The following is a 24,112-nucleotide window of genomic DNA, read 5'->3' on the forward strand; positions in this document are numbered from 1 at the left end:
GTGGCTCCACGGTCCTCGTGGGCCTCTTGGGGCAGGAGAGCCCGCCATCTTGGCTTCACTGGTGAGGAAACCAAGGAGCTTTCGCAGGGTCACAGCGGCGGTGGGTGGCAGAGGGGGGTCTCGGCAGCGTGGAACGTGGGGCTTTTTGTGACCCAGGGTCGCTCAGTGGCATTCCTCACTCTTCTATTGGTTGAAGCCGTCCCAGGCCCCCCCAGATTCCAGAGGAAAGGGACACTGGTCTCACCTGTGGGTGGGAGGGTGTCAGTGCATTTGTCGCCATTTTTTTCCTAATTATTTATTTATTTTTGGCTGCGTTGGGTCTTTGTTGCTGCTTGTGGGCTTTCTCTAGTTGTGATGAGCGGGGGCTACTCTTCCTTGCGGTGTGCAGGCTTCAGTAGTTGTGGCTCACGGGCTCTAGAGCGCGGGCTCAGTAGTTGTGGCGTGTGGGCTCAGTAGTTGTGGCTCACGGGCTGTAGCGCGCAGGCTCAGTAGTTGTGGCGCATGGGCTTAGTTGCTCCGCGGCGTGTGGGATCTTCCCGGACCAGGACTTGAATCCGTGTCCCCTGCATTGGCAGGCGGATTCCTAACCACTGCACCACCAGGGAGGCCCTCGCCATTTTTTAAACCACACGTTCTTCAATCCCATCACGCCCCAGACAGAGAGAAAACCTCACCTTCCTCCCGAGTTTCCTGTCTGGGAACATGATCCCCATTCAAGCCAGAAACCTCCGGCCTGCCTCTTTCCCCCTTTCAATCACCCCCTCTCCCACTCCCATTTCACTTACAGAATTTTTATTATTGTTTTGAAACAGTTCAAACGTATGAAATAATAAAGGACAGTAACAAACACACGTGTGTGGTAGACCCTTCCGTGTCCCCGAAGCCCTCTGTGTGTCACCTCGCTTTTCGTTTTGACTCCATGGCATGTGGTCCTAGATGTCAGTACGTCGGTCTGTAGCCCTCAGCTGCTTTTCCAAAATCCAAAAGCTCTGAAAACCAAAGTCAATTTTGTAAAACTTCACTTGGCAGCAAAACGTAACCCACACCAGCGTGAGATTGTTGACATTTTCTGTTTTTGGCTGCGCTGCACAGCGTGTGGGATCATAGTTCCCCGACCAGGGATCAAACCCGCACCCCTTGCAGTGGAAGCACAGAGTTTTAACCATTGGACCACCAGGGAAGTCCCGGATTGTTTTTGTTTTTTGTAGTACGCGGGCCTCTCACTGTTGTGGCCTCTCCCGTTGCAGAGCACAGGCTCCGGACGCGCAGGCTCAGCGGCCATGGCTCACGGGCCCAGCCGCTCCGCAGCATGTGGGATCTTCCCAGACCGGGGCACGAACCCGTGTCCCCTGCATCGGCAGGCGGACTCTCAACCACTGCGCCACCAGGGAAGCCCGTCCGGATTATTGACAGTTTTTATCCTGGTTCGTGTGAATATCCACACGCGGTACTGCAGGAGCGTTATACATCTGATGGTGGAGTCTGCTGTTACATAAGATGGAATAGGCGCTGTTGATAACTTTCCGCATTCAAAACATTCTGAATTCCAGAACTGCCTGGTCCTAAGGGTTTCGGATAAAGGATCTGGACCTGCCTCGTTAGGCTGTGTCTGTGTCTGTATACAGGCACCAGGCTGTGTGTCTTCCTTGACGGCCTGCCCCTTCCACTCAGCGCCCACATTGGCGTGCCACGCTGTAGTTGGTTCATTCTCACTGTTGCGTGGTATTTCATCCAGTGAACGTTCCACTCTTGATCTGTTCTGCTGCTTGCATATCCTGTGTGCACCTCGTGGCCCACAAGGGCATGGCTTCCCCTGGGGTGATTCCCCTGGGAGTTGCTGCCCGTCAGGCACGGGAGGGTTAGGGGACTCCAGGGTTCTGCCGAGCGACTGGACCAATTCACCTTTTCCACCAGCAACGAACAGCCATTCCTCCCTCGTGCTTGCCGTCACTTGCTGCTGTCCGGTTTCTTAACTTTGGCCCATCTGGTGGGTGTAAATTGGTATCTCACTGTGGTTTCGATTTGCGTTTCTCAGGTTGCTAATGATGTTGAGCATCTTTGTATTTGTTTCAGGACCAAATATGTTCCAGTTTGTGTCTTGTCCTTAATTTGTAAAATCAGGTTCTTTGTAAAGTTCTTCTAGTTAATGTCAAAATTATACCTTTTTCCCCTTTAAGATCATGCCTCATGTCTTAAGGAATCCTTACCTGCCTCAGATCATAAACAGTAGTTCTGTACAGTCTCTTCTAAAATAGGTCTTGCCTTTCACATTTAAGTCCTTAATTCCCTGGAATTGCTTTTTGTGTTTAGTGTGAGGTAGGGATCCAGTGTCATTTTGTCCTCCCTACAGATGGTCTCGGGCCCATTTATGGAATATTCCTCTCTCCCAGCAGCCAGCTCTGTGACATGTCACATTTTCATGTACACGTGGGTCTGTTTCTGGGCTCTGTCCTGCCCATGGGTCTGTAGGTTGCTCCGTGTCAATCCCCTCTTGTTTCTGTAGACTCGGACGAGCAGTCGCATCTCCTACAAGCTGTCCCGCTCCCCTGTTTCTCGGGCGTGCCTGCCTTTTCCTGGCCTGTCTTCCGTGCGGATTAGAGATGCTCTCTAAGCATCTGTAGGGATGCTTAGAGACCTGTAGGGATCTTGATAAGAACAGCAGTGAATCTTCAAGTCAGTTTGAGGAGAACTGCTACCCTTTCCACACTGGCTTTTCCTACCAATGAATATGGATGGGTTGTCTTCATTTCTGCCAATAATAGTTTTTTTAATTTAATCTTTTTATTGATAAAGGGCTTCTCTGTCTTCTATTAGATTTGTGCTTAAGCCCAGCATATTTTTGCTCTACCGTGAATGAGATTATTAAAATTACGTTTTATGAGACTGGTATAGGAAGTGTTTGATTTTTCTGTCTTGATTTTTAGCCACCTTGTTCAACACTGTGGTGCATGCTGACAGGTTGCCTGTAGAGCCTGTGGAGTTCTCTATGTTGCTGGTCGTATGATCTATGAATAACGATATGATATCTTTTCCCATTCATTCGTTCCCATTGCACAGATTCGGCCTTCAGTACAACTTGGAAAAGGACGTAGTGGGCACCGCCGTTCAGTGTGATGTTTGCTGTTGGACTTTGAGAGATGCCTTCACCATTTTAAGGAAGGACCTTCTCTACACTGTTTGCCAAGCTTCTTTATTATGAGTGATTGAGGAATTGTACTGAATCTCTTCCTGTATTTATTGAGGTTCAAATATGCGTTCTTTTTTCTAAGGGTGGTGTCATGTTAATACATTTTCAAATATTAAATTCGTGAGATAAATCCAATTTGGGCTTGATACATTGTTTTTTTTATACATCATTAGATGTAGTTTTCGTTTTCCTTTTTTAAGAATTGTCGCCTTTATGTTCACGAGTGATGAGGCCTGTACTTTTTCTTCCTTGCGCTCTCCTGGTGTGATTTTGGTATCAAGGTTATGGTAAGCTCACAGAATGAGGTCTTCCGTTGCTGCTGTAACAGATCGCCACAAGCGCGGTGGCTTGAGATAACCCAGATTTACTCTCTCACCATTCGCTAGGTTGGAAGCTCAGCACGGTCTCACTGGGATGCAAGCACGCTGTGGCAGGGCTGCGCTCCTTTCTGGAGGCTCGGGGGGACCCTGCTTCCGGGCTTCTCCGGCAGCTAGAGGCACCTCCACCCCCGGCTCAGGGCCCCTTCCGCCGCCTTCACAGCTGGCAGCGTGGCACCTCTGTGACCTGGTGTCCGTCATCACTCCTCTTTCTCTCAGCCTCTTCTCTGCCATCAGAGGAAGCGTCTCCCCAAAGGCGGGGCCTCCTCTGGTTGAGGAGCCTCGATGGCGTCTGCCCCGCCGGGTGACGGGCGACACTTCCAGGCCCAGATTGCGGGTTTTCTCCAGCAGCCATTGTTCTAGAGGAGCTGTGCGGGGGGCCGGGGGGGGGCATCTGTCACCAGTGGTTCCTGGAGATAGTCAGGATGGCAGAGGCGCTGTCAGCGAGCACGAGGTCAAGGCCAAACAAGAGTCCATGTGCAGCGTTGGAGAATTGGAAACTTCCAGAACTAAATGAAGCCCAGGGAGCGTTCTTGAACCGGTGGCTGCAGGTGCGCATGTGCAGGGCCCCCTCCAGCCGAGGAGAGAAGGAGGAGAAATGGCACATGGTGTACTTACCACCTTACCCAAGGTCACGTGCTAGGGCTGCCCGGGTCACCTGCCGCTCCGACCGTCCAGGCGGCTGCAGGAGCTTGGTGGCCTCTGCCCAGCTGGGTGGCAGATGGCACTTTTGGAGCCGGAGCCTGGAATGTTCCAGACTGGTGCTTGGCCCTCCTGTGTCCCTGGGCTGGCTGTGGGCTGCTTGCAGTGACTGAAGAGGCCTGGGGGACCCAGCAGGGCCCCTGGGCTCAGCAGCCCGCAGGCTGGGTTAAGTTGGTGCATTTGTGAAAAATCGCTCTTTGGGCTTCCCTGGTGGCGCAGTGGTTGAGAGTCCGCCTGCCGATGCAGGGGACGCGGGTTCGTGCCCCGGTCCGGAAAGATCGCACATGCCGTGGAACGGCTGGGCCCGTGAGCCATGGCCGCTGAGTCTGCGCGTCCGGAGCCTGTGCTCCGCAACGGGAGAGGCCACAGCAGTGAGAGGCCCGCCTACCGCAAAAAAAAAAAAAAAAGTCGCTCTTTACCGCCCACAGCTCTCTTGGACTGACAGCCGCTCCTGGACCTGCCCGGGGCCGAAGGACATGAGAGTGTCCCTCGGCAGGTGCCTGGGGCCATGTGATCGTGCCAGCAGGGCAGGCCGATCGCTAGTTCTTTTAAATCCACTTTGGGCTTAAGTCTTTGCCTTGGGGAACTTTGCCCGTTTTCCTAGGACAGAGCAGAAGGGTGGCCTTTCTGGCTCTGGGAGGGAAAAGTGAGGCTGGACGGGCTCCTTGTTGGCCCCGACGGCGGAGGGAAGCCCCAGCCACACTGCAGGAGGCGTGGAGCCCCTGGGCCGGCCTGGCAGCCACGGGGTGCGGAACCCCGAGCCCAGCTGCTGCCCGCGCTCCTGGTTCTTCCCAAGAGTCTCAAGCCAGAGGATGAGTCCAGAAACCTTTGTGTTGTCACCTGGATGCGATTGTGTCCCCAGCGGATGTCTGACAGTGTCTGGAGACGTTTGTGGTTGTGACAGCTGGAGATGGGGAGGGGTGACTAAATGGCATTGGGGCGCTGCTTGGCATCCTCTAGCGCCTGGGCCGGCCCCAGGCCTCAAGTTAGCCCCCGCCAGCCCCTGAGCGTCCACACTGCCGCCCGCGGCGGAGGGGGCCCGCCCTGACGCCAGAGCCCCTGCATCACTGCTTTTGTCCTCCGAATCCTAACACAGCCCCCGGGTCAGGCCTGGTGATCACCGTGAGTTCCCAACGAGGAGTGTGGTGAGATCAGACTTCTGGGTTCCTGTTCGGCCAATGATGCCTACGTATTGTTCAGCCAGTACTTGAAATCAAACAAAAACCAGGAACGACAAAGGTACCTGACGAAACTCTTGGTGTGATCCCGTCGGAGCCGGCGGTGGCCGGTGTGTTTTCACTGCGGGCATGCGCTGGTTTCTTTCGCAGTGTTTAGTTGACGGTGTGAACAGCTGGTGGTAGCTCTGGCTCCCCCTGAGCAGTAACTCAGCGTCTTCACCATCATTGCGGGTCAGAAGGCGGCGCCCGGCTCTGAAGGCAAAGGCCATTCTGCTCCCAGCACTCGGCTGGGAGTGAGGCCTGGTACAACTTCAGCCTTCCAGAAGGTTCCATCCAGCCTGGACACGACGAGCTGCTTCTCATGGAACAACTCAATGGTGTGGAATGCTGCGTTAGATACTAACTTCGGCCTTGGGGTACGAGCTTTATTTCATACGTGACGTTAGGAGAGCGCATTGCCGAATCAATGTTATCCTCTATCAGGCAATTTTAGAGTAAATAACAAAAGTGGGAGTGACGAGAGAAGGAAGCTTGTTTTCTCATTTCTTCATTCTCCCTTTATGTTTATTCATGTACTCATGTTTTTATTTATCATTGTAGTAAAATTTACATAACATCAGAGTTGCTATTTAACCGTTTTTAGGTGCACAGGTCCTTGGCGTTAAGTCCGTTCACACCGTTGTGTGACCATCACCACCGTCCGTCTCCTGGACTTGTTCATCTTGCAGAACTGAGACTCTGTCCCCATTAAACACTAACCCCCGATATCCCTCCCCCAGCCCCTGGCACCCACTGTCTGCTCTCTGTCTCTGACGCTGACTGCTCTGGACACCCCATCTCCGTGGGATCACACGGTATCCGTCTTTCTGTGACTGGCTTCTCTTGCTCAGCACACTGTCCTGGGGTTCATCCGCGTCGTAGCCGGTGCCGGGATCCCCCTCCTTTGTAAGGTCTCCCCAGGCCTCATGCTTCCCGAGGCCAGGCGTTTCCTAATGTGTCTCGTGCGTATTTGACTCACTTGATCCTGGGGGTCTGGGATGTAGCTTCTTCTCCTCTCTCCATATCTTGGGAGAGAATAGTTTCTTGTCATTGCTAGAATTTTATAATTTTGGAGGGGAGGAAGGATGCTGGGTCCATAAGCGTGCTCGGAAACAGAATAGTGTGGCGAGATCAAATCACATATATAATTTCAATGACTGTGGATTTGAAGCTCTAGATATTTTAAAGCCGAACATGAAATTGCTCATCCTTTACCCACGCGTGGGCTTCCTGGTGCCCGTGTGTGCATTGACATTTTTTTTTTTTTTTGCGGTACGCGGGCCTCTCACTGTTGTGGCCTCTCCCGTTGCGGAGCACAGGCTCCGGATGCGCAGGCTCAGCGGCCATGGCTCACGGGCCCAGCCGCTCCGTGGCACGTGGGATCTTCCCAGACCGGGGCACGAACCCGTGTCCCCTGCATCGGCAGGCAGACTCTCAACCACTGCGCCACCAGGGAAGCCCGCATTGCCATTTGATTGGAGCAGTGATGTCCCAGCTTTGGGATGACTTGAGGGGACCCTGCAGCCTGGCCTGGGCCCACGTTCAGATGGGGTTTGTTCTTTCCCTCCTGGCTCCTTACGGCCACGGCAAGTTTCTTGCACCTGGTTATATCTTATTTGGGCTGGTAACTAAGAATGGTAGCCACGTGGAGAGTTGATCGAGTGCTTTCCGAGTGCTTGAGGGCGCTTGCCGGCTGTTCCTGCCCAGTGTCTCGGGGGTTTTCCTGGCATCCTCGTCGGGCGTGCCCTTGCTGCTGCCCCCCTTACAGATGGGCCGAGCAGGGCTTGCTCCTAGGAGTCCCTGACCAAGTTAAGGGGGAGACCGGGCACGAGGTCAGGACTGGGGAGGGGTCGTGACATGGCCCCGTCACAAAAATATACCTAACGTGTCATTTTCCTCCTTCCTGAAGATGTTTCTGGCACGGGGATCCCCTGACGTGGTGTGTGGGATCGTCTGTCGAGCGCAGCTGGGGGGCTGGGTGTTCTGCACACAGCTCACCTGAAGCTGCTGTGCGTGGGTGCGTCTGTGGCTGTGGGGACGTGGGCCCAGCCTCCCGTTTCATCCTCTTGATGTCACAGCGGAAGTAGGAGGACCCGCGCGCGTGGACACTGGGGACGCAGGGAGGAAGGGCGCTGTTGCCGCCGCTGGGATTCTCAGGAGGGGCAGCGGAGGCGAGGGTCCTGGACGGGACACCCCTGGCGAGGGGCATCGCCCTTCCGGCAGGGAGCCGGCGTTTGGTGTTTAGAAGAGCCCCGTGTGTGCCTCAGAGCTCCTGGGATGGGCTGGGGCGTTCGTTTCCACATGTAAACTAGATGCATCGTGTGCAGTGAGTGACTGGTGGCGAGGCCGGGACCCCGGACAGGTGGGTTGTACGTGCTGCCTGGTCCTGAGCCCCCTGAGCTGTCTTTCTCTTTTTTTTTTTTTTTCTGGCCCCGCTGCATGGCACGCGGGATCTTAGTTCCCTGACCAGGGATCCAACCCACGCCCCCTGCTTTGGAAGTGTGGAGTCTTAACCACGGGACCGCCAGGGAAGTGCTCCCCGCGAGCTGTCGTGGTTGACCAGTGGGTGCCAGGTTGCGGGGACTGGCCTGGGTGCCCCCCGCAAGGCAGGTTGGGGTCCCCACTGACGCCTGGACCCCAGGCCTGGCTCCTCCTCTGAGTGGGGTGTGGATGCAAAGATAGGTCACAGCTGGAGGAGGGGGCCGGGGGAGGAGTCCGGGTGGGGGGGCTCGAGGTCACTTCAGGTGAAGGAAGAGTGGCTGAGGGACTCAGATACTAAGGTGGAGGGCATGGTGCAGCGGGCCCAGGCTCGGGGCCCTGTGGGAGGGAACGTCCCCTGAAACAGGAGTTAGGGGATGAGCTCTGTGTCGGGGAGCGTCCCCCAGGCCCAGGCTCCTGGGTGGGGGTGGGCTTTGGGGGGCTGCCTGGGGCCTGCAGGGGAGGGGCTGTGAGGACCCCGCCTCCAGCAACTTGAGGGGAGACGGTGGTAGAAATGACAGGGCAAGGACATGGGTTCCAAAGGAGGAGAAGCCCAAGGCGCGGGCTGCCACTGTTGGCGAGGTCCCGGCATGCGCGGGGACAGGGAGGAGGGACCTAGGTGCGTCGAGAGCAAGTGCATCGTCTGATTTGCCTGAGGTGCTGGTGCTTGAGTGGGGCCCTCCCCTTCAGACCTGAGGCCCCTCCTCCCTGGAGCGGGCAGGATAAGCAGCGTCTTCTGAGGCCAGCGTGCCCGCCAGGCCTGACACCAGCATTTGCCCTACTGCGGCCCGAACCCCTATCACCCTGTTCCCAGGAAGGAAACCACTTCAGAGTCCCCCCGCCCCCAAGCCGGAAGGCACTCCCTGCCCCTGGTGAGGCCCGGGAGGGGGCAGGAGGGCAGCCTTTGTGTCAAACCGGCTGGACGGCAAACAGTGCCCAGTGGATGTGGCCGCAGCCGGCCTACTGCGCCGTCACGGGCTGTGCCAGCCAGGCCTGGCAGGGCGTTGGCGGTAGGAGACGGAGATGCCCCCTACCTTAGACCACGGTGCGTGTGGAGTGGGGTGACCAAGACGCTGGTGAGGGGTGCTGGTCCCCCCTGGCACCGCTTCGTCTCCAACTGCTGGTGGCCCTGCCTCACCGTGTTGTCCCCAAGGCTGCAGGTGTATAACGGGTCAGAAGCCGGCCTCTTTCCATGTGGGCCCTCCGAGCCAGGACCGTAGTCCTCTGGACCCTCTGCCCAACGTTGGAGGGGCTCAGGCTCAGTCGGTCTGGGCCTGCCCCTTGCTGCCCGAGGGACCTCGGCCGGGCCTGCTGGTCAGCTCCCTTGTGCCTTGGTGTCCTCATCTGTGCAGGACCAGCAGAGGTGTCCCTCGCGGGCTGTGACAAGGACTGGAGGGGCGGCACCGTGGAAGGTGTCGGTGCGGAGCCGCTGCGGGCAGTGGTGGGGCACCGTCCGGGTCAGCAAGGTCTACACCATGGACGTTTCCCCCGTGTCCACCCCCCACTGCCCTACGCCAAGGGTCCAGGAGGCGGCAGCGTCACAGGACCTTCCCCTGCCCCCGTGGCCTTGTCTCCACCAACCCACATTCCCATCCGGGGTGGAGTAGCGTCCCCCCAAGTTCACGGCCCCCTGGAACCTCAGCATAGGTGTTATTTGGAGGTTGGATCTGAGCAGATGTGATCGAGCTAAGCATTGACGCCTCCTGGATTCAGGCGGATCCTGATCCAACGACTGGTGACCTTTTTAGAAGGGAATCTGGGCACAGACTCACGTGGGGAGAGGCCACGTGACGATGAGGCAGGGACGGGAGTGAGGCATCTTCCAGCTGGGGATACCAAGGACCGCCAGCAGCCACTGGACGCTGGGACAGAGCCGCGGGACGGATTCTCCCTCCGAACCCCACGTGGAGCCGACCCTGCTGACACTTGATCTTGGACTTCTGGCCTCCAGGCTGTGAGAGGATCAGTTATGTGAGCCTCGGGCTGTGGTGCAGCCCCAGGACTGACACAGCCTCCCACCACCGACTGGCCAGGCCTTGCTGCTTTTTTGCATTTTGTGCTGGGAAGATGGTTGCACTCCACTGTGTGCCAATGTCCATTCCTCCGTGGACCCTGCCCTCCTCGCTGCCTCCTGGGATCCTCCTGTCTTGCCTCTTGCAAACTCGGCTGTGTCCCCTGCCTCCTTGTGGGCCACCGGCTCCTTGGGCACTGAGACCCCCAGGGCTGAGCGGACCACAGGAATGAGATTGTAGACGACGGCTGTCCTCTGACCAGAGCTGGACGCGTGGACTGGCCCCACCCTCCGTGAAGACCTGCGAAGCGCCCCTCACCTGCACCGTCGGGGGTTTTGCGGGAAGCACCTGCCGGTGGGCACCCCACAGCCCCGCTCTGCCATCTGTTCTGCCTCTTTCCCGCGGTGACTTAGGGACAATGAAGTGACTCACCATTCCTAGGGAAAGCCGTGGAAACTGCTGGCCCGGTTTGGAGGCGTTGGTTCCGGCGCTGTTGTTTCCAGCCACGGACGAAGTGCGTACAGCAGAGGCTGCGGGGAGCCCTGGGTGAGCTCCGTGTTTTCCAAAATGAAAACAGCCTTTTCTAAGTGATAAACCTAATGGGTGCTCGGGCAGGAGAATAAAACGATACAAGAAAGTTTAGGGGAAGAAGCGAAAATGACCCAAATGTCAGCAACATTCCCGACCAGTACTTCTCCAAGCCGTCAGGGTCCATCAGAAACAAGGAAAGTCTGAGAAAGTCCGTCACAGCCGGAGGAGCAAGGAGACAGGACGACTCATGTCATGTGGGGTCCTGGGACAGAGAAAGGACAGTAGGTAAAACCAAGCAAGTATGAGTGGCCTATGGACTTCAGTTAATAATGTGTCCGTATCGCTTCATTCATTCTAACAAATACCCCACGCTGACGTCACAATAGTATTAATGGCAGGGGAACCTGGGTGCTGGGTAGACGGGACCGCTCTGCACTGTCTTCGCAATTTTTCTGTTAATCTAGAACTGCTCCAAAATAAAAAGTTTATTGCAAAGCAAAGTCAGCGACCCAGATAGAATCGCTGTCAGCCCTGAAGTTTCTGCTGTCCCTGCCGACGGCCCTCTGGATTTGTGTGCAAACATATTTTTTTGTTCCGTGTGAAAAGTGACTGACTTTTCCCTTTTAACATCACGTTGTCTGGATCTGCCCTGACACCAGCGGAGGCGAGTGTCACCTAGCGGGTTTCTCTGAGCCGAGCTACAGGGGGAGAACAGCCGTCCTTTATTTCAGCGGCTCCCTGTTGATGGGCAGTCGCGTTTGTGCTCGTGGCGACTTAGAAATCCAACCCAGATGAGTTAAGCACAGAGCGTGTTCATTGTCTCCAGGACCTGGTAGTCCAGGACGGTCCGTGGTCTTGAAAGAAATTAACAGTAAAATTAGCAGTAAGGTGCGTATTTTATTTTGCAGCACGTTGGACGTGAGTTAATATTTAATGCTATTTTCTGGTCATTACGTGGTTCCTTGTTCCTGGGCATTCCTCCATGCCGTGCCTTCCTGGGCTCCCTGCCCATCCCCGGGGAGGGAGTGGGCAGAAGAGCCTGGAGCATGCCCAGATGGCCTGAACTTGGAGCTTAAAATCAGCATGACCCTCGAATCTTGGACCAGAACAAATTTGTGTGTGGTTTAAGATTAAAAGGTTGTTTCTTAACAGCTGCCACCAGGAAACAAACAATATCCTATATTATTGTAATGGGCCTTCGCAAAAAAGAAAAGAAAAGAAACACCCACAGAAAAATAGCTTAGATGGAAAAATGGAGGCTCTGATGCTGTTTGTGTCAGTGTCAGTCTTGGGGTTAAAGAGATGCCACTGGAAGAGGGACTCTCCCCTCCCTCCCTCCCTTCCCTGAATGTTTATCCAGGAGCTTCTGAGTGCCAGGGACTGTTCTAGAAGTGACGGGCACAGCAGGAAAAAGACCTACAAGTTCTTGGTCCTCATGGGTTCACTGCGGGGAGAGAGACAGATATGAACAAATAAGCAGCTTGCGGCCGCTCCTGTGAGGGAGTTAAAGTGAGGATGTGGCAGAGCATGGGGTATGTGGAGGGCCCCTCTGATGAGGGACATGCAGCTGAGACCCGGGTGGCCCTGGGAGCAGCCACTGGCGACAAGGAGGGCGGTGTTCCAGGAGGAAGATGAAGTGTGCAAAGGCCCTGAGGCAGCGAGGTGTCTCTAAGACAAGGGAGGGTGACGGGGACGGACCACATAGGACCATAAGATAGGGTAGGCAGTATGGGTTTTATCCTGGGTGCCTTTGGGGGCCCCAAGGGAGTGGTGTGATGTTTTAGGGGGAGTGCTGTGGCCACAGTGTTTTAGGGCGTTTCAGGACATTCCAATGTTTTAGGACGGCTGCTGTGGCCGCGGTGTGATAAATGCGCCCTGTTGCCTGGGTGCAGCTGGCGTGTGGGGGAGGGAAGGGGGGTGGCGCTACCTCTGAGGCTTCGTGCCGCATGGGCTGTGCCACCTTTTCCCGTGATTTCTCTTCCTCGTTACTTATTCCAGCCACTGGCCCTTTGTTTGGTTTGGTTTTGAATTTTATTTTATTTATTTTTTTATACAGCAGGTTCTTATTAGTTATTATTATATACATATTAGTGTATATATGTCAATCCCAATCTCCCACTTCATCCCACCCCCCCACCCCTGCTTTCCCCCCTTGGTGTCCATACGTTTGTTCTCTGCGTCTGTGTCTCTATTTCTGCCCTGCAAACCGGCTCATCTGTACCATTTTTCTAGATTCCACATAGATGCGTTAATATATGATACTTGTTTTTCTCTTTCTGACTTCACTCTGTATGACAGTCTCTAGGTCCATCCACGTCTCTCCAGTTCCCAATTTCATTCCCTTTTACGGCTGAGTAACGGTCCTTTGTATGCGAGCAGCAGATACGGTCTCAGCATCCACCTTCTGCTCTGCGGGAGCTGCACACAGAGCTGAGCCCACACCTCGCCGGCCTCTGGGTTTTACACCAGCCTTTGGGGCGCCCTCCCCACAACGAGGTCATACAAATATTATTTCCTCTTTCAGATTTGGTCCTTCCAGGGAATTCCCTGGTGGTCCAGTGGTTAGGACTCCATACTTGCACTGCCGGGGGCCTGGGTTAAATCCCTGGTCGGGGAACTAAGATCCTGCGAGCCATGCAGCCAAAAAAAAGAAAAAAAAAAAGAAAAAAAAAATATGGCTTTGCCAGGTTATCGTGAGGACCAGATGGAACAGTAATGCTCGGTGCCTGACCTGCTAGGCGATGGTCGTAATTACTGGGGTGAAGCCAGGGCCCCCCTCCACCAAGCGTGCGTTCGTGGGTGTGAAACTTGACTTCCCAGGGTCTCAGTTTTTTTTTTTTTTTTTTTTTGCGGATTGTGGGCCTCTCACTGCTGTGGCCTCTCCCGTTGCGGAGCACAGGCTCCGGACGCACAGGCTCAGCGGCCATGGCTCACAGGCCCAGCCGCTCCGCGGCACGTGGGATCTTCCCGGATCGGGGCACGAACCCGTGTCCCCTGCATCGGCAGGCGGACTCTCAACCACTGCGCCACCAGGGAAGCCCCCCAGGGTCTCAGTTTTTGTCACCTCTCAAATGGGTTGATGCTGGTTCTCAGAATCCCTCGGAATCTCAGGTTTGCCCCTGAATGTGCTGTGACTTGAGGAGCAGTTATGTTTCTCCATTGTCTGGACAAGTTTTGTGGCGCGCGGCGTCCCCCGCCAAAAGTGGCTTATGGCTCCTGCGTCTGAGGCAAACAGTCCCAGGCGCAGAAGCTTCTGTGCTCCGCTCCCCGTTGTTCTGAGGGCTCCCTGCAAGCTTGTGCCTTGGTGGGGACTGTGCTGGGTCCAGAGTGACAAGATGGCCTCCAAGTGGTGTCACCTGAATGCATCCTCTCAGTGGTCCTAAGACTTTCCTCCAGCTTCCCGGAAGTAAGCTGGAAATAAGCCTGCCTTTCGGGCTACAGCTTCGAGAGGGGTGGGACCCGCCGGGGGCTCACGGGCTTGCCCAGACGCCTCATGGAAACTGGGGTGGGTGTGCTCGGGGGGGGGGGTCCATCAGGGCTGCAGGGACACGGATCTGAGCTGAGCCAGAAGGATGTGAACTTTGCCAGGTTTTTCTCGGGTCCCAGAGCACATTTGGGGGGCCGGGCACTGGGAGGCAGGTGAAGGCCCTCTGGGCAGCATGGCTGCATCTATCAGGGCTGCCCTGGAGGTGATGCTGCTGCCCTGTGGCCATCGTGAGCAGAGCTCCTGTGGCGGCCCCTGGACAGCTCCTCTGGTTCTGGGCTCGGAACCTATGGTGTGCTCAACCTGGTAACCCAATACTCCACCCTTTCCAGTCCCCACGTCCTACGAGGCTCGTTCCGTGAGCGGTTCACCTGTGCTGGCTGAGGTGCAGCATCCTCTCGTGTGTCTCTCTGAGGCAGCACGTGCTGTCCTGTCCTGTGTGCTGGGCGCCTGGAGATAAGTCGGTCACAGCTAAGAGCGGAGAAGCCGCCAGCATTGCACAAGACAAGGCCGTACCTGGGCTGGACCGTGCTGGACACTGTGGGGTCTGAACTGGGCTGGGGGATGGGCAGGGTCACCTAGTGGCTGGAACAGGTGCAGAGGAGGTAAAGCAGGGGCTCTGCGTCCCCACGTGTCTGGAGCAAAGCGTGTGAGGCTGGGGGGCTGGATCGTGGTGGTTGTTGAGATGCCCTGATGAGCAGTTGGGGGGTTTCCATTGGGGGCTTCTGAGCTTGACGGGCGTGATGGGAGCCGAGTGTGGAAGGAGGGGAAGGGGGTCTGGGACGTGGGGTGAAGGTGGTGGTCATGGGTGGGGCGGGGCAGGGCGCGGGGCTCGGGGGTGTTGTTCCCGGTCGGGCCGGGTTGGGGACCGGGCAGGCAGGCCCCCCGAGTGACGCCCCCTTGTGTCTCGCAGACGGCATCCACAGTGTGGCGGCGCTCTGCACCCTGCGGGTCACCGTCATCACGGACGACATGCTGACCAACAGCATCACCGTGCGCCTGGAGAACATGTCGCAGGAGAAGTTCCTGTCCCCACTGCTGGCCCGCTTCGTGGAAGGGGTGGCCACGGTGCTGTCCACCACCAAGGACGCCGTCTTCGTCTTCAACATTCAGAACGACACGGACGTCAGCTCCAACATCCTGAACGTGACCTTCTCGGCCTTGCTCCCCGGAGGCGTCCGGGACAAGTTTTTCCCATCGGAGGACCTACAGGAGCAGATCTACCTGAACCGGACGCTGCTGACGGCCGTGTCCACCCAGCGCGTCCTGCCCTTCGACGACAACATCTGTCTGCGAGAACCGTGCGAGAACTACATGAAGTGCGTGTCGGTGCTCAAGTTCGACAGCTCGGCCCCCTTCATCAGCTCCCCGACCGTGCTCTTCCGGCCCATCCATCCCGTCAACGGGCTGCGCTGCCGCTGCCCGCCCGGCTTCACCGGCGACTATTGCGAGACCGAGATTGACCTGTGCTACTCCAGCCCCTGCGGTGCCCACGGCCGGTGTCGCAGCCGGGAGGGCGGCTACACCTGCGAGTGTCAGGAGGACTTCACAGGTACGTGTCACCCTTCGCGGGTCCCGGGGTGGCACAGGCGGTGGGGCGGCCCCGGGTCACCTCTGCTTCACATGAGGCCCCCAGTCCACAGGTCGGAGGGTGTCAGGTGGTTTCCTCTGTCCACTTCCCTCGGGGGCAGGGTCAAAGGATGGACCATGGGCCTGGGCGTTGGCGCCACTTGCTGAGCACAGCCTCGAGGTCTCTACTGATCCCGTGCCACTTAAGCCACTCTCTTTATAAGGACAGTAGGAGGAGGATGATAGTGCCAGAGCCACCTAAAACATCTGCATGTATGTAATGACGTGCTTGTTATAAGTGGCTTCAAATTTAAAGCAGTTCATTACGGACTTCGAGTTTAATTGGTTACTGGAAAACAGTGTGATAACTGGGATAGAAATTGTGAGCCGCTGATCACTTGGGTCTGGAAAGACTTGGTTTTTTCATGCCTCATTGTCACTGTAGAAATTTCTCATCTTCTCTGCCTTGAAGATACACTTACCTCGAAACGTCCTGATTTGTCACAAAGATGAATTGCTCTAAAGGCAGCCAACGGTTGTTTTTAAAAATAAAAAACCCGCCGAGAGCAGTGCAGAAACATATGCTCTTGCTTTGATCTTCGATGGCCTGTTACATAGCAGGACGGCCCACTTGACAAACAAGTATACTGTGGCAGAGGGTGGCCGTCTGTCTTTTTGGAAAGTTCTCTGAGGTTGGGTGGGACCTGATTCGTCCCGGAGGTGGTTTTGAGAGTCTTCCGCGGACTGTGTCCTCGGTTGACGTGTTTGGTGTAAACACTGGAGAAATGGTTTCCGTGCGTGTGGGACGCAGCGCAACTGATGGAGCCTAGGACGGGGCTTACAGGATTAACAGGTATTCATCGGGCAGGAAGGGAGCAAGCCTGGGGTGGGAGCACAGATAGAGGAAGGCGGCCATGTGGTGCTTTGCATCTGAAGGGAGGAGCCCCAGCCAGAAGGGGGGGTGTCGGGCAGCCTGGGGAGATGGGTGTGCGCCCCGGCTTGCCGCGTCTGAGCACCAGCCTGGTTATAATCCGCTGGCACCGCTGCGGCGAGAAAGGCTCGATCGCCTGCCTGTGTCTCTCCTCCCCTCGCCCGTCTGTGTCTGTCTGCCTGTCCATCCGTCCCGTCCAGCTCTGGAGATCTCTTCCCCGCGGTCTCTCAAGTGTTAACCCTAAACTACTGGCTACGCTGGAGCTTGGTGCTGAGCCGGGAAGGAAGGCAAAGGCGACTCCAGCCCCCAAGCCCACGCCTGAGTCATCAGGGGGCTCTGGGTGTGCCGAGGAGCCGTGCCACGCAGGTGGGGGTCCTCTCCCTCCTCCCCTTCGCTCTCCACGGCGTTGAGGTGGCACCTCGGCCTCTTCTGGAGTGCCTGACCAGGTGTGCCAGCCGCAGCACAGTCGGCCTCCCTCACAGCGGAGCAGCGTCCCCCGCGGGGCTGGTGTCCCTGTCCCCCTCCCTGCCACGGGGCCTGGATGGGGGAGAGCTTCTGCGGATGACTCCTGCTTCAAGTGGGGAAGCTGTAGCCCCGGGCCCCGGGACAGAGCCTGGTGCCCTCCGGGGAGTCAGCCAGTGAGCAGTTGTCCACTCGCTCCAGGAGTATTAGTTGAGTGCCTGCTATATGCCCGGCCAGCGCACGCAGCGGACCTACCCCTGCCCAATCGGGTGGGCCCCCCAAGGTGACCGGCCCTCTCCCTGGTGGAGACATGTAGTGGTGGGGACCTGGTGGGGGGCACCCCTAAGCACCCCCAGAATCTGGTGATTTCATCTTGAAGATGGATCTGAAGGGTGGGGTCTACCTCGGTCGAGGACACCAGCTTGTCTCGTGGCTGCAGCAGCAGTCCTGGCTTCCAGGAGTCCCGGATGTGAGCTTGGGGCCGTGTCTGGGCAGGATAAGTAGAGTCCGCTAGGGACCCGTGGACCCTGGATCCCCTCCAAAGAGGCCTCAACCCATTGGGTGGAAAGGACTTCCAGAGTTCTCAAATTTTGTTTTCATCGCCAGAGTCATTTCTAGAGAAATTATGCCTGGGAATGACCCACTGTGTCATCACCACTGAAATGTCTTGATTGGCAGGGGGCTAATTTGAATGTCTTTGGTACTAAATTATCATATGTATTTCCCTCCGAGATAAGACTGATTCAGACTGATTATTTTTCCTCGGTCCCGCTTCCTCTCTTTCCTCCTTTCTTCCTTTGAAGCCCTGCTCTCTTGGTTCAGGTAATTGAACCCATTTATTCGCGGTGAAAGCCGTGCTGTCGTCGCCAGGCTTTTATTCCTTGCTCCCTGGTAAGCCGAGCTCGGGCCTGGCGGGCGGGAAGCTGGAAGGGGCCCAAGGCCTCCGGAGGACCCTGGCTTCCTGTGTTGCCAGACGGGAGACGAGCTGGGTGAAGGAAGGTATCAGTTAATTTCAGGAAAAGCTCATGAATTTGATGCTGGAAAAATACCCCGACAGCTCCCCTGTGTTTCTTCAGTCCACTCTGGCCTCAGGGAAGCTCTGAGGCTCCAGGGAACATGACCCCCCTGTCCTTGCAGGGAGAAGGCATCTCCCCTTCTCACGGCTCTGCGTGGGGGCCTGGCGGGGGTCTGCAGGGGACCCCACTCGGAAGGGAACGGGGACAGAAGGACTGGAGGCATCGCGGCGCAGCTCAGCGACTGTCCTGTGTGACAAGCACCTGCGCCGGCTTCCTTGGTCCCGGCTCCTCTGTCTTCCGGCCTGTGAACAGCATAGCTTTGGTTTTGGCTTTGCTTTTGGTTAAGCTCCCCAAGGACGTAGCCCGTTCCTCCCATCTCCCCACCCCCGCACCTGCCGTCCCTCTGTCCTTACCTACCTCAGGACCCAGCTCAGCGCTGTCCCTGCTGTCGGAAGGTTCTGGAAGTTTTCCCAACTTCCTTGGACAGTGACTGTCGATCTTGGAAACTTTCTCAGTGCCTTGTTCACGCGTTGGTTGCTCTGCTCTCATTTTGGGTGTGATCCGCTTATTTCCAGGACCCTCAGGACAGCAGCGACCTGCAAATAGTACTTATTGGGCACTTAACGTGCTGTACTGTTCCAGGTGATGCTACACTGTTACCCCAGTCCTCCTGGCACTGTACGTCCCCATTTTATAAATGGAGAGACTGTGGTACGGGACCTTAAAGTTTCTAGCCCAGAGGTTCTCAGCGGGGGTGATTCTGCCCCCGGGGGACACATGACAGTATCCAAAGGGTTTTTGGTTGTCTCAGCTGGGGGTGGGGTGCTTGTGCCCCCCACGGAGAATGGTCCTCGTGTCTGTGGTGGAGGGAGGAGCCCTGCTCTAGACCCGGGCGGGGGTGAGTCAGGATTCGAACCCGGCGCTCTGGCCTCTGAGCTCAGGCTTGTCCGCCCCGTGGATTCCTCGAGAGCGGAATGGCCTGGTTTGCCTGTTTACTGGGTCCTTTCTCTTGCTTCCTTGACTCCACAGCGTCTATTAAAAAGCACCTTCTGCGTGCAGGGTTCCGAATGAAGTGTGATGGGTGAGAAGGAGAGCCGTCGCTGAGCAGTGGCCCCAGGGAGAGGGTTTCACTCGCCGTCACCCTGTTACCCGAGGGGGTGGCAGGAAACTCTTCCCGCCCAGGAGGACCCTGGACTGAACCCATCCGGGGCAAGCCTCAGGATGTGATTCTGCGTCCGGGTCCTGTGGCCTCTTGAGGCGTCGTCTCCCTAATTAAAGGGTCTAATCACTCCTCGCTGACGTGGCGGAGAGCACGTGTCCACCCAGGCTCTGCTCCAGGCCCTTTCCCCGTGCCTGTCACAACCCCATGAGGCAGGGACAGTGGTCACCCATTTCAGGGATACCAAGATGCAGAGCCGGGTGGGGGGCCCCGGGGATTTCCTTCCAGAGCCTCAGGGGCCGGCCCCGCCCCACCCCACTGCCCCTTGCTCGCCTTCCAGAAACATGCCCGGCTCCTCTCCCCGGGGCCCTGCCCCTCGAGTGCGCTTTCCCTTGTCTTCCTGAACGTCACCTCCGTGTCCCCGTTCCCCTGCCCGCCCCTCGCCCACGGCAGAGGTCGGCGGCTCGAGTCCACATCTGCTTGGTGCTGTCTGCTCCCTCCCCGCTGCGTCCAGCATCTTTGTCCGTCAGGTAGGCACGTGATAAATACCGACGCGGGACGACGGGGTCAGGGGTTAACTGGGCCATTCCTCCTCGCAGGCCTCAGAAGACGTCCTGGAGTTCTGGGATTCTGTGCTGTGCTCAGAGCAGAGCCTCTGCCGCTCCCGTGGCTGAGCTGGAGGGGATGGGGCTCCCCCTTCCGTCTGCTGTGTCCCTTCCTGTCCTGCTGGTGGGTGTGCCCACCAAGCTCCACTCGGGTCACTGCCCAGCCGTGTGCCCACGTGGCCCCGGCCCACGGCTGCCTTGGAATCCCTTCCCCTTCCTCACACACATCCTCCCAGGATGAGAGCAGCGGGCAGTGATTTATGTCACAGCCGCGTGGGCCCAGGGGTGCATTCCTGAGAAGGCGGCAGCTTTGATGTCACCGGGGAAGGAGGGCTTTCAGGGACCTCTCGGTCATCTGCGTGTCGGGGGGGGACAGAGGGGAGGGTCCCGTTTATTCCTGAGCCTCTGTGTTTAGACCCCAGGCCGCTTGTCTGGGTTCAGAGGGTGTTTCGGCAAATACCAGCCAACAGTCCTGCCTCTGTGCATGAAACACACGGCTGTCCCTGGGCTTCGGACGTCCAGGCTGCTGGACCCTGTGTTGTCAAGTTTGTGCCCCAGCTGGATTTAGCCTGGTTTTGGGATCAGAGGGTCAGGGGCCACTTAGGAGAGTCTCAGTGACGCTGGGTTTGAGCTTGGTGCTAACAACCCCAGGATGGGGTGTCCCAGTTGTCCTGTGAGGGGGGCTTCTGGGACCCTGACTGTTCCCTGGGGTGACCTCAGCAGGACTGGGGGCCCTGACTGTCCCCAGGGCCAGGATATTTTGTGTAGGTTCAAGGCCAAGAGAAACTTTTTATTTTATTTTATTTTGCTGTATGCGGGCCTCTCACTGTTGTGGCCTCTCCCGTTGCGGAGCACAGGCTCTGGACGCGCAGGCTCAGCGGCCATGGCTCACGGGCCCAGGCGCTCCGCGGCATGTGGGATCCTCCCAGACCAGGGCACGAACTCGCGTCCCCTGCACTGCGCCACCAGGGAAGCCCCAAGAGAAACTTGTTATGTAAAAATCGAATCATCTTTTCTGCTCATGGGGAAAAATTTAAATCAATTCTTCTCTGATTCTTACTCCAGCTCTGAGTTTTATCTTGAATTCTCTCATCAGAGTAATAGTGTCTCCATCGTCCTGGGGTACACTGACCCTGCACCCCCGTATCAGACTAAAAATGCTTCGTGCGTCTGAGCCGTGCTGTCCTCCTGTGGGGTGACATTCCCATAACACAAGAGAAATGAGTTTGCTGCACTTACTGCAATTTACTGGATTAAAGCTCCACTTGGAAGAGTTCGTCGTCAAGTTGAATTTGGTCCTTAAACCGGAGAGTTAATTATCATTCAAAAGGAAAATCGTTACCTGGCCTATAATTAAAATCTCAAATAAAGCAGAAACAGAATCCTTTCTTAGGAAAATGTACTTTTCAAATACTCAGGATTACTCCAGGTTTCTCTCTCTTTAGCACCTCTGCCGTCTTTGACGCTGGGCTCTTTCTACCGGTTCCAGGTTGGGGATATCCAGCGTTTCTCTAGTACATTATTGTAAAGCTAGGGCATTATTGCACTTCAGGAAGACTTTGTTTTCCATTAAAATCATATACAGGGAGATTGCGGTGGGGATAAATTTAGCCAGGGATCTCCTTTCCTCTTCCATGGAATTCTTTCCCCCAAAGCTGGGGTTTTGACAAACAGAATAATTCCCCTCCTTGCGTCTGGCCTGGGTGTCCGTGCACAGCCAAACGGCCACGGGGGACAGGGAGGGGGCTAACGGCTTCTGTTAGCTTCCTGGGGCTACTGTCACAAAGGACCACACACTGGGTGGATTAAAATAACAGAAATTGGACTCCCCTGGTGGCGCAGTGGTTAAGAATCCACCTGCCAATGCAGGGGACACGGGTTCGAGCCCTGGTCTGGGAAGATCCCACATGCCGCGGAGCAACTAAGCCCGTGTGCCACAACTACTGAGCCTGCGCTCTAGAGCCCACAAGCCACAACTACTGAGCCTGTGTGCCACAACTATTGAAGCCCGCGCACCTAGAGCCCGTGCTCCGCAACAAGAGAAGCCACCGCAATGAGAAGCCCGTGCGCTGCGATGAAGAATAGACCCCGCTCACCGCAACTAGAGAAAGCCCGCGCGCAGCAACGAAGGCCCAACGCAGCCAAAAATAAAATAAATTTATTAAGATAAAAAATAACATAAATTTATTCTCTCACAGCTCTGGAGGCCTGAAGTCCAAAATCAAGGTGTCGGCGGGGACGTGCTCCCTGCAGAGGCCCAGGGGAGGGTCCTTCCTGCCTCTTCTTAGCTTCCGGTGGTCCTGGGTGGTCCTCGGCTTGTAGCTGCACGTCTTCAGTCTCTGCCTCTGTCCTCATACGGCACCCCCCGCCCCCGGTGTGTTCTGTCTCTGTGTCCAAATTTCTCTCATTTTAAAAGGACACCAGTCATTGGACTAGGGCCCCCGCTAGTCCAGTATAATCTCATGTTAACCTGATCACATCTGCGAGAACCTATTTCCAAGTGAGATGAATTCACAAGCACCAGGGGTTAGGGATTGAACATGATTTGGCTGCTGGGAACACAGTTCCACGGGCCGCAGGGCTTCTGGGGGTTGGTGGTGATGGCCACTGCTTGCCGACCTGCTTGTCGAGCGTCTGCTGGGACGGAGGACACTCTGACAGGCTCCTGTGGTTCGTTTTCTTTCCAGAGAGCTGAAAACAAGCGTTCCTCGTGTCCACCCAGCCAGCTTCTAGGTGGGTCAGATGAGCTGGGCGCAGGGCGTGGGTCGGTGAGGAACACAGGTATACGCTGAAATGTCTGACCACGGTGAGCAGAGTGGCCTGAGGACAGGCCACGTGCTGTTAGAACCTTCCTGGGTCGTCGTACCCGCTGTCCGAGGGGAGGCGAGGCTCCTTGGCCAGTTCCTGCCAGGAGTCTCCCCCATGCAGGCTGTGAGTATCCGGTGTGTGCGCATGTGGAGAGCAGCTGCTTCTGCAGAAAGAGCCGGAAGGCAGCTCCATGAGAGCAAGGACTGGCCTTGCCTTCTCCCCCCTCAGCTCGTGTCCTGCAGCTGCTGTGACCGAGTCCCACAGACGAGTAGCTTAAGCAGCACAGAGTTATTCTCGCCGAGTTCCTTCTGGAGGCGCCGGGGGAGAATCTCTCCTTTTCCAGCTTCTAGAGGCTGCCTGCATCCCTTGGCTGGCGGCCCTTCCTCACCTCAGGCCAGCCTCTGCCTCTGTCATCACAGCTTCACTGCTGACCCTCGTCCCCCACGAGGACCCTGGCCATTACCCCGGGCCCCCAGGAGTCCAGGGTAACTTCCCTGTCTCAAGTCTCAAGATCCCTACCTGACCCACGCCTGCCAAGTCCCTTCTGTGGTGTGAGGGCACATGGCCTCAGGCCCCAGGGAGTAGGATGTGGATGTCTTCGGGGCTCCGTGTTCTCCCACCGGCGCCCAGCACCCCCTTGACGCTCAGTATTTGTGGAGGGAGGAGTAAGCGAGGCCTTTGCCATCGGCACTGGGGTCCGTCCCCGCTGTTCCTTGGAGGCACCACGTGGACCAAGGGCCACCAGGAGTTACTGGGAGTCCAGTTTGAGCCCTTGACCTGTGAGGGGCCACCCCCGACTTCCCCAGGGAGAGTGGTCTCCGCTCACGCTGTTGCCCGTCGCCCCCTCCTGAGCCCTTTCCCTGATGTGGACAGACAGATGTCTCTTGTCGTGCTCCCAGTGCCTGCAGGGCTGGGGTAACGGGGTGAGACTTCTCTGCTGGGGTCGCCGGGCGCAGCTGGAGGAGGGAGTGGGTGTCAGCCAGGGCAACGCGGCTGTCCTGAGTCCAAGCGGCGAATAAAGAACGCGCGCTCTTCTCTGGGTGTTCATCTGTCCCGGGAGCGTCCTTCCTCCCAGCACCACGCGGGAAGGGGAATTTGAACCATCGGGGGCCGAGCCGCTGTTGTGCAGGGATGATTAAGGTTTTAGTTAGCATTCCGGCTGAGTTTGGACACGTCGCCATTTCAGAGTTGGCACGGTTTCCCTACTAGCTGATAAAGCGCTGGGGACGCCCCTTTCCAGCCTCGCTGCCCACAGCTGCGAGTTTACTTTCCACCGACAGGTTCTTCCCATGGTCAGCAGGGACCCTCAGCCCGGCCTCCAGGCTTCCATCTTCCCTGGGGTGCAGGGCGTCTCCCACCCCACCCACGCAAGCCCACCCTCTCCAGGAGACCTCCCCAGGCCCTCCCGTGCCCCGACCCTCAGAGGGCTGCATGTCATTAGAACTAAATCATAGTCCTGTGTCTGAGATGCTATCCTGGAGCTGGTTCTTGGGACGTTGCAGGACAGATGCCCTGGCCCCGGGGTTTCTGGGTGACCTCTTCCAAAGCCGGGGCCTCCCTGGATGAGGCAGTTT

At 56.8% G+C, this 24,112-nt stretch overlaps 1 protein-coding gene across 2 annotated transcripts in view; it reads left to right on the top strand.

Annotated features, from left to right (window-relative positions):
• The window catches only part of CELSR1 (cadherin EGF LAG seven-pass G-type receptor 1), a 147,245-nt gene that overhangs the window by 38,455 nt on the left and 84,678 nt on the right, over positions 1–24,112 (top strand). For both annotated transcript variants that reach the window (XM_060306423.1, XM_070046478.1), the window contains exon 2: positions 14,902–15,540. In XM_060306423.1, the coding sequence (XP_060162406.1) occupies positions 14,902–15,540 (639 nt within the window). The remainder of the gene's footprint in view (positions 1–14,901; positions 15,541–24,112) is intronic.

This window comes from Globicephala melas, chromosome 10 (assembly GCF_963455315.2).
Source record: "Globicephala melas chromosome 10, mGloMel1.2, whole genome shotgun sequence".
Lineage (NCBI taxonomy): Eukaryota > Metazoa > Chordata > Mammalia > Artiodactyla > Delphinidae > Globicephala > Globicephala melas.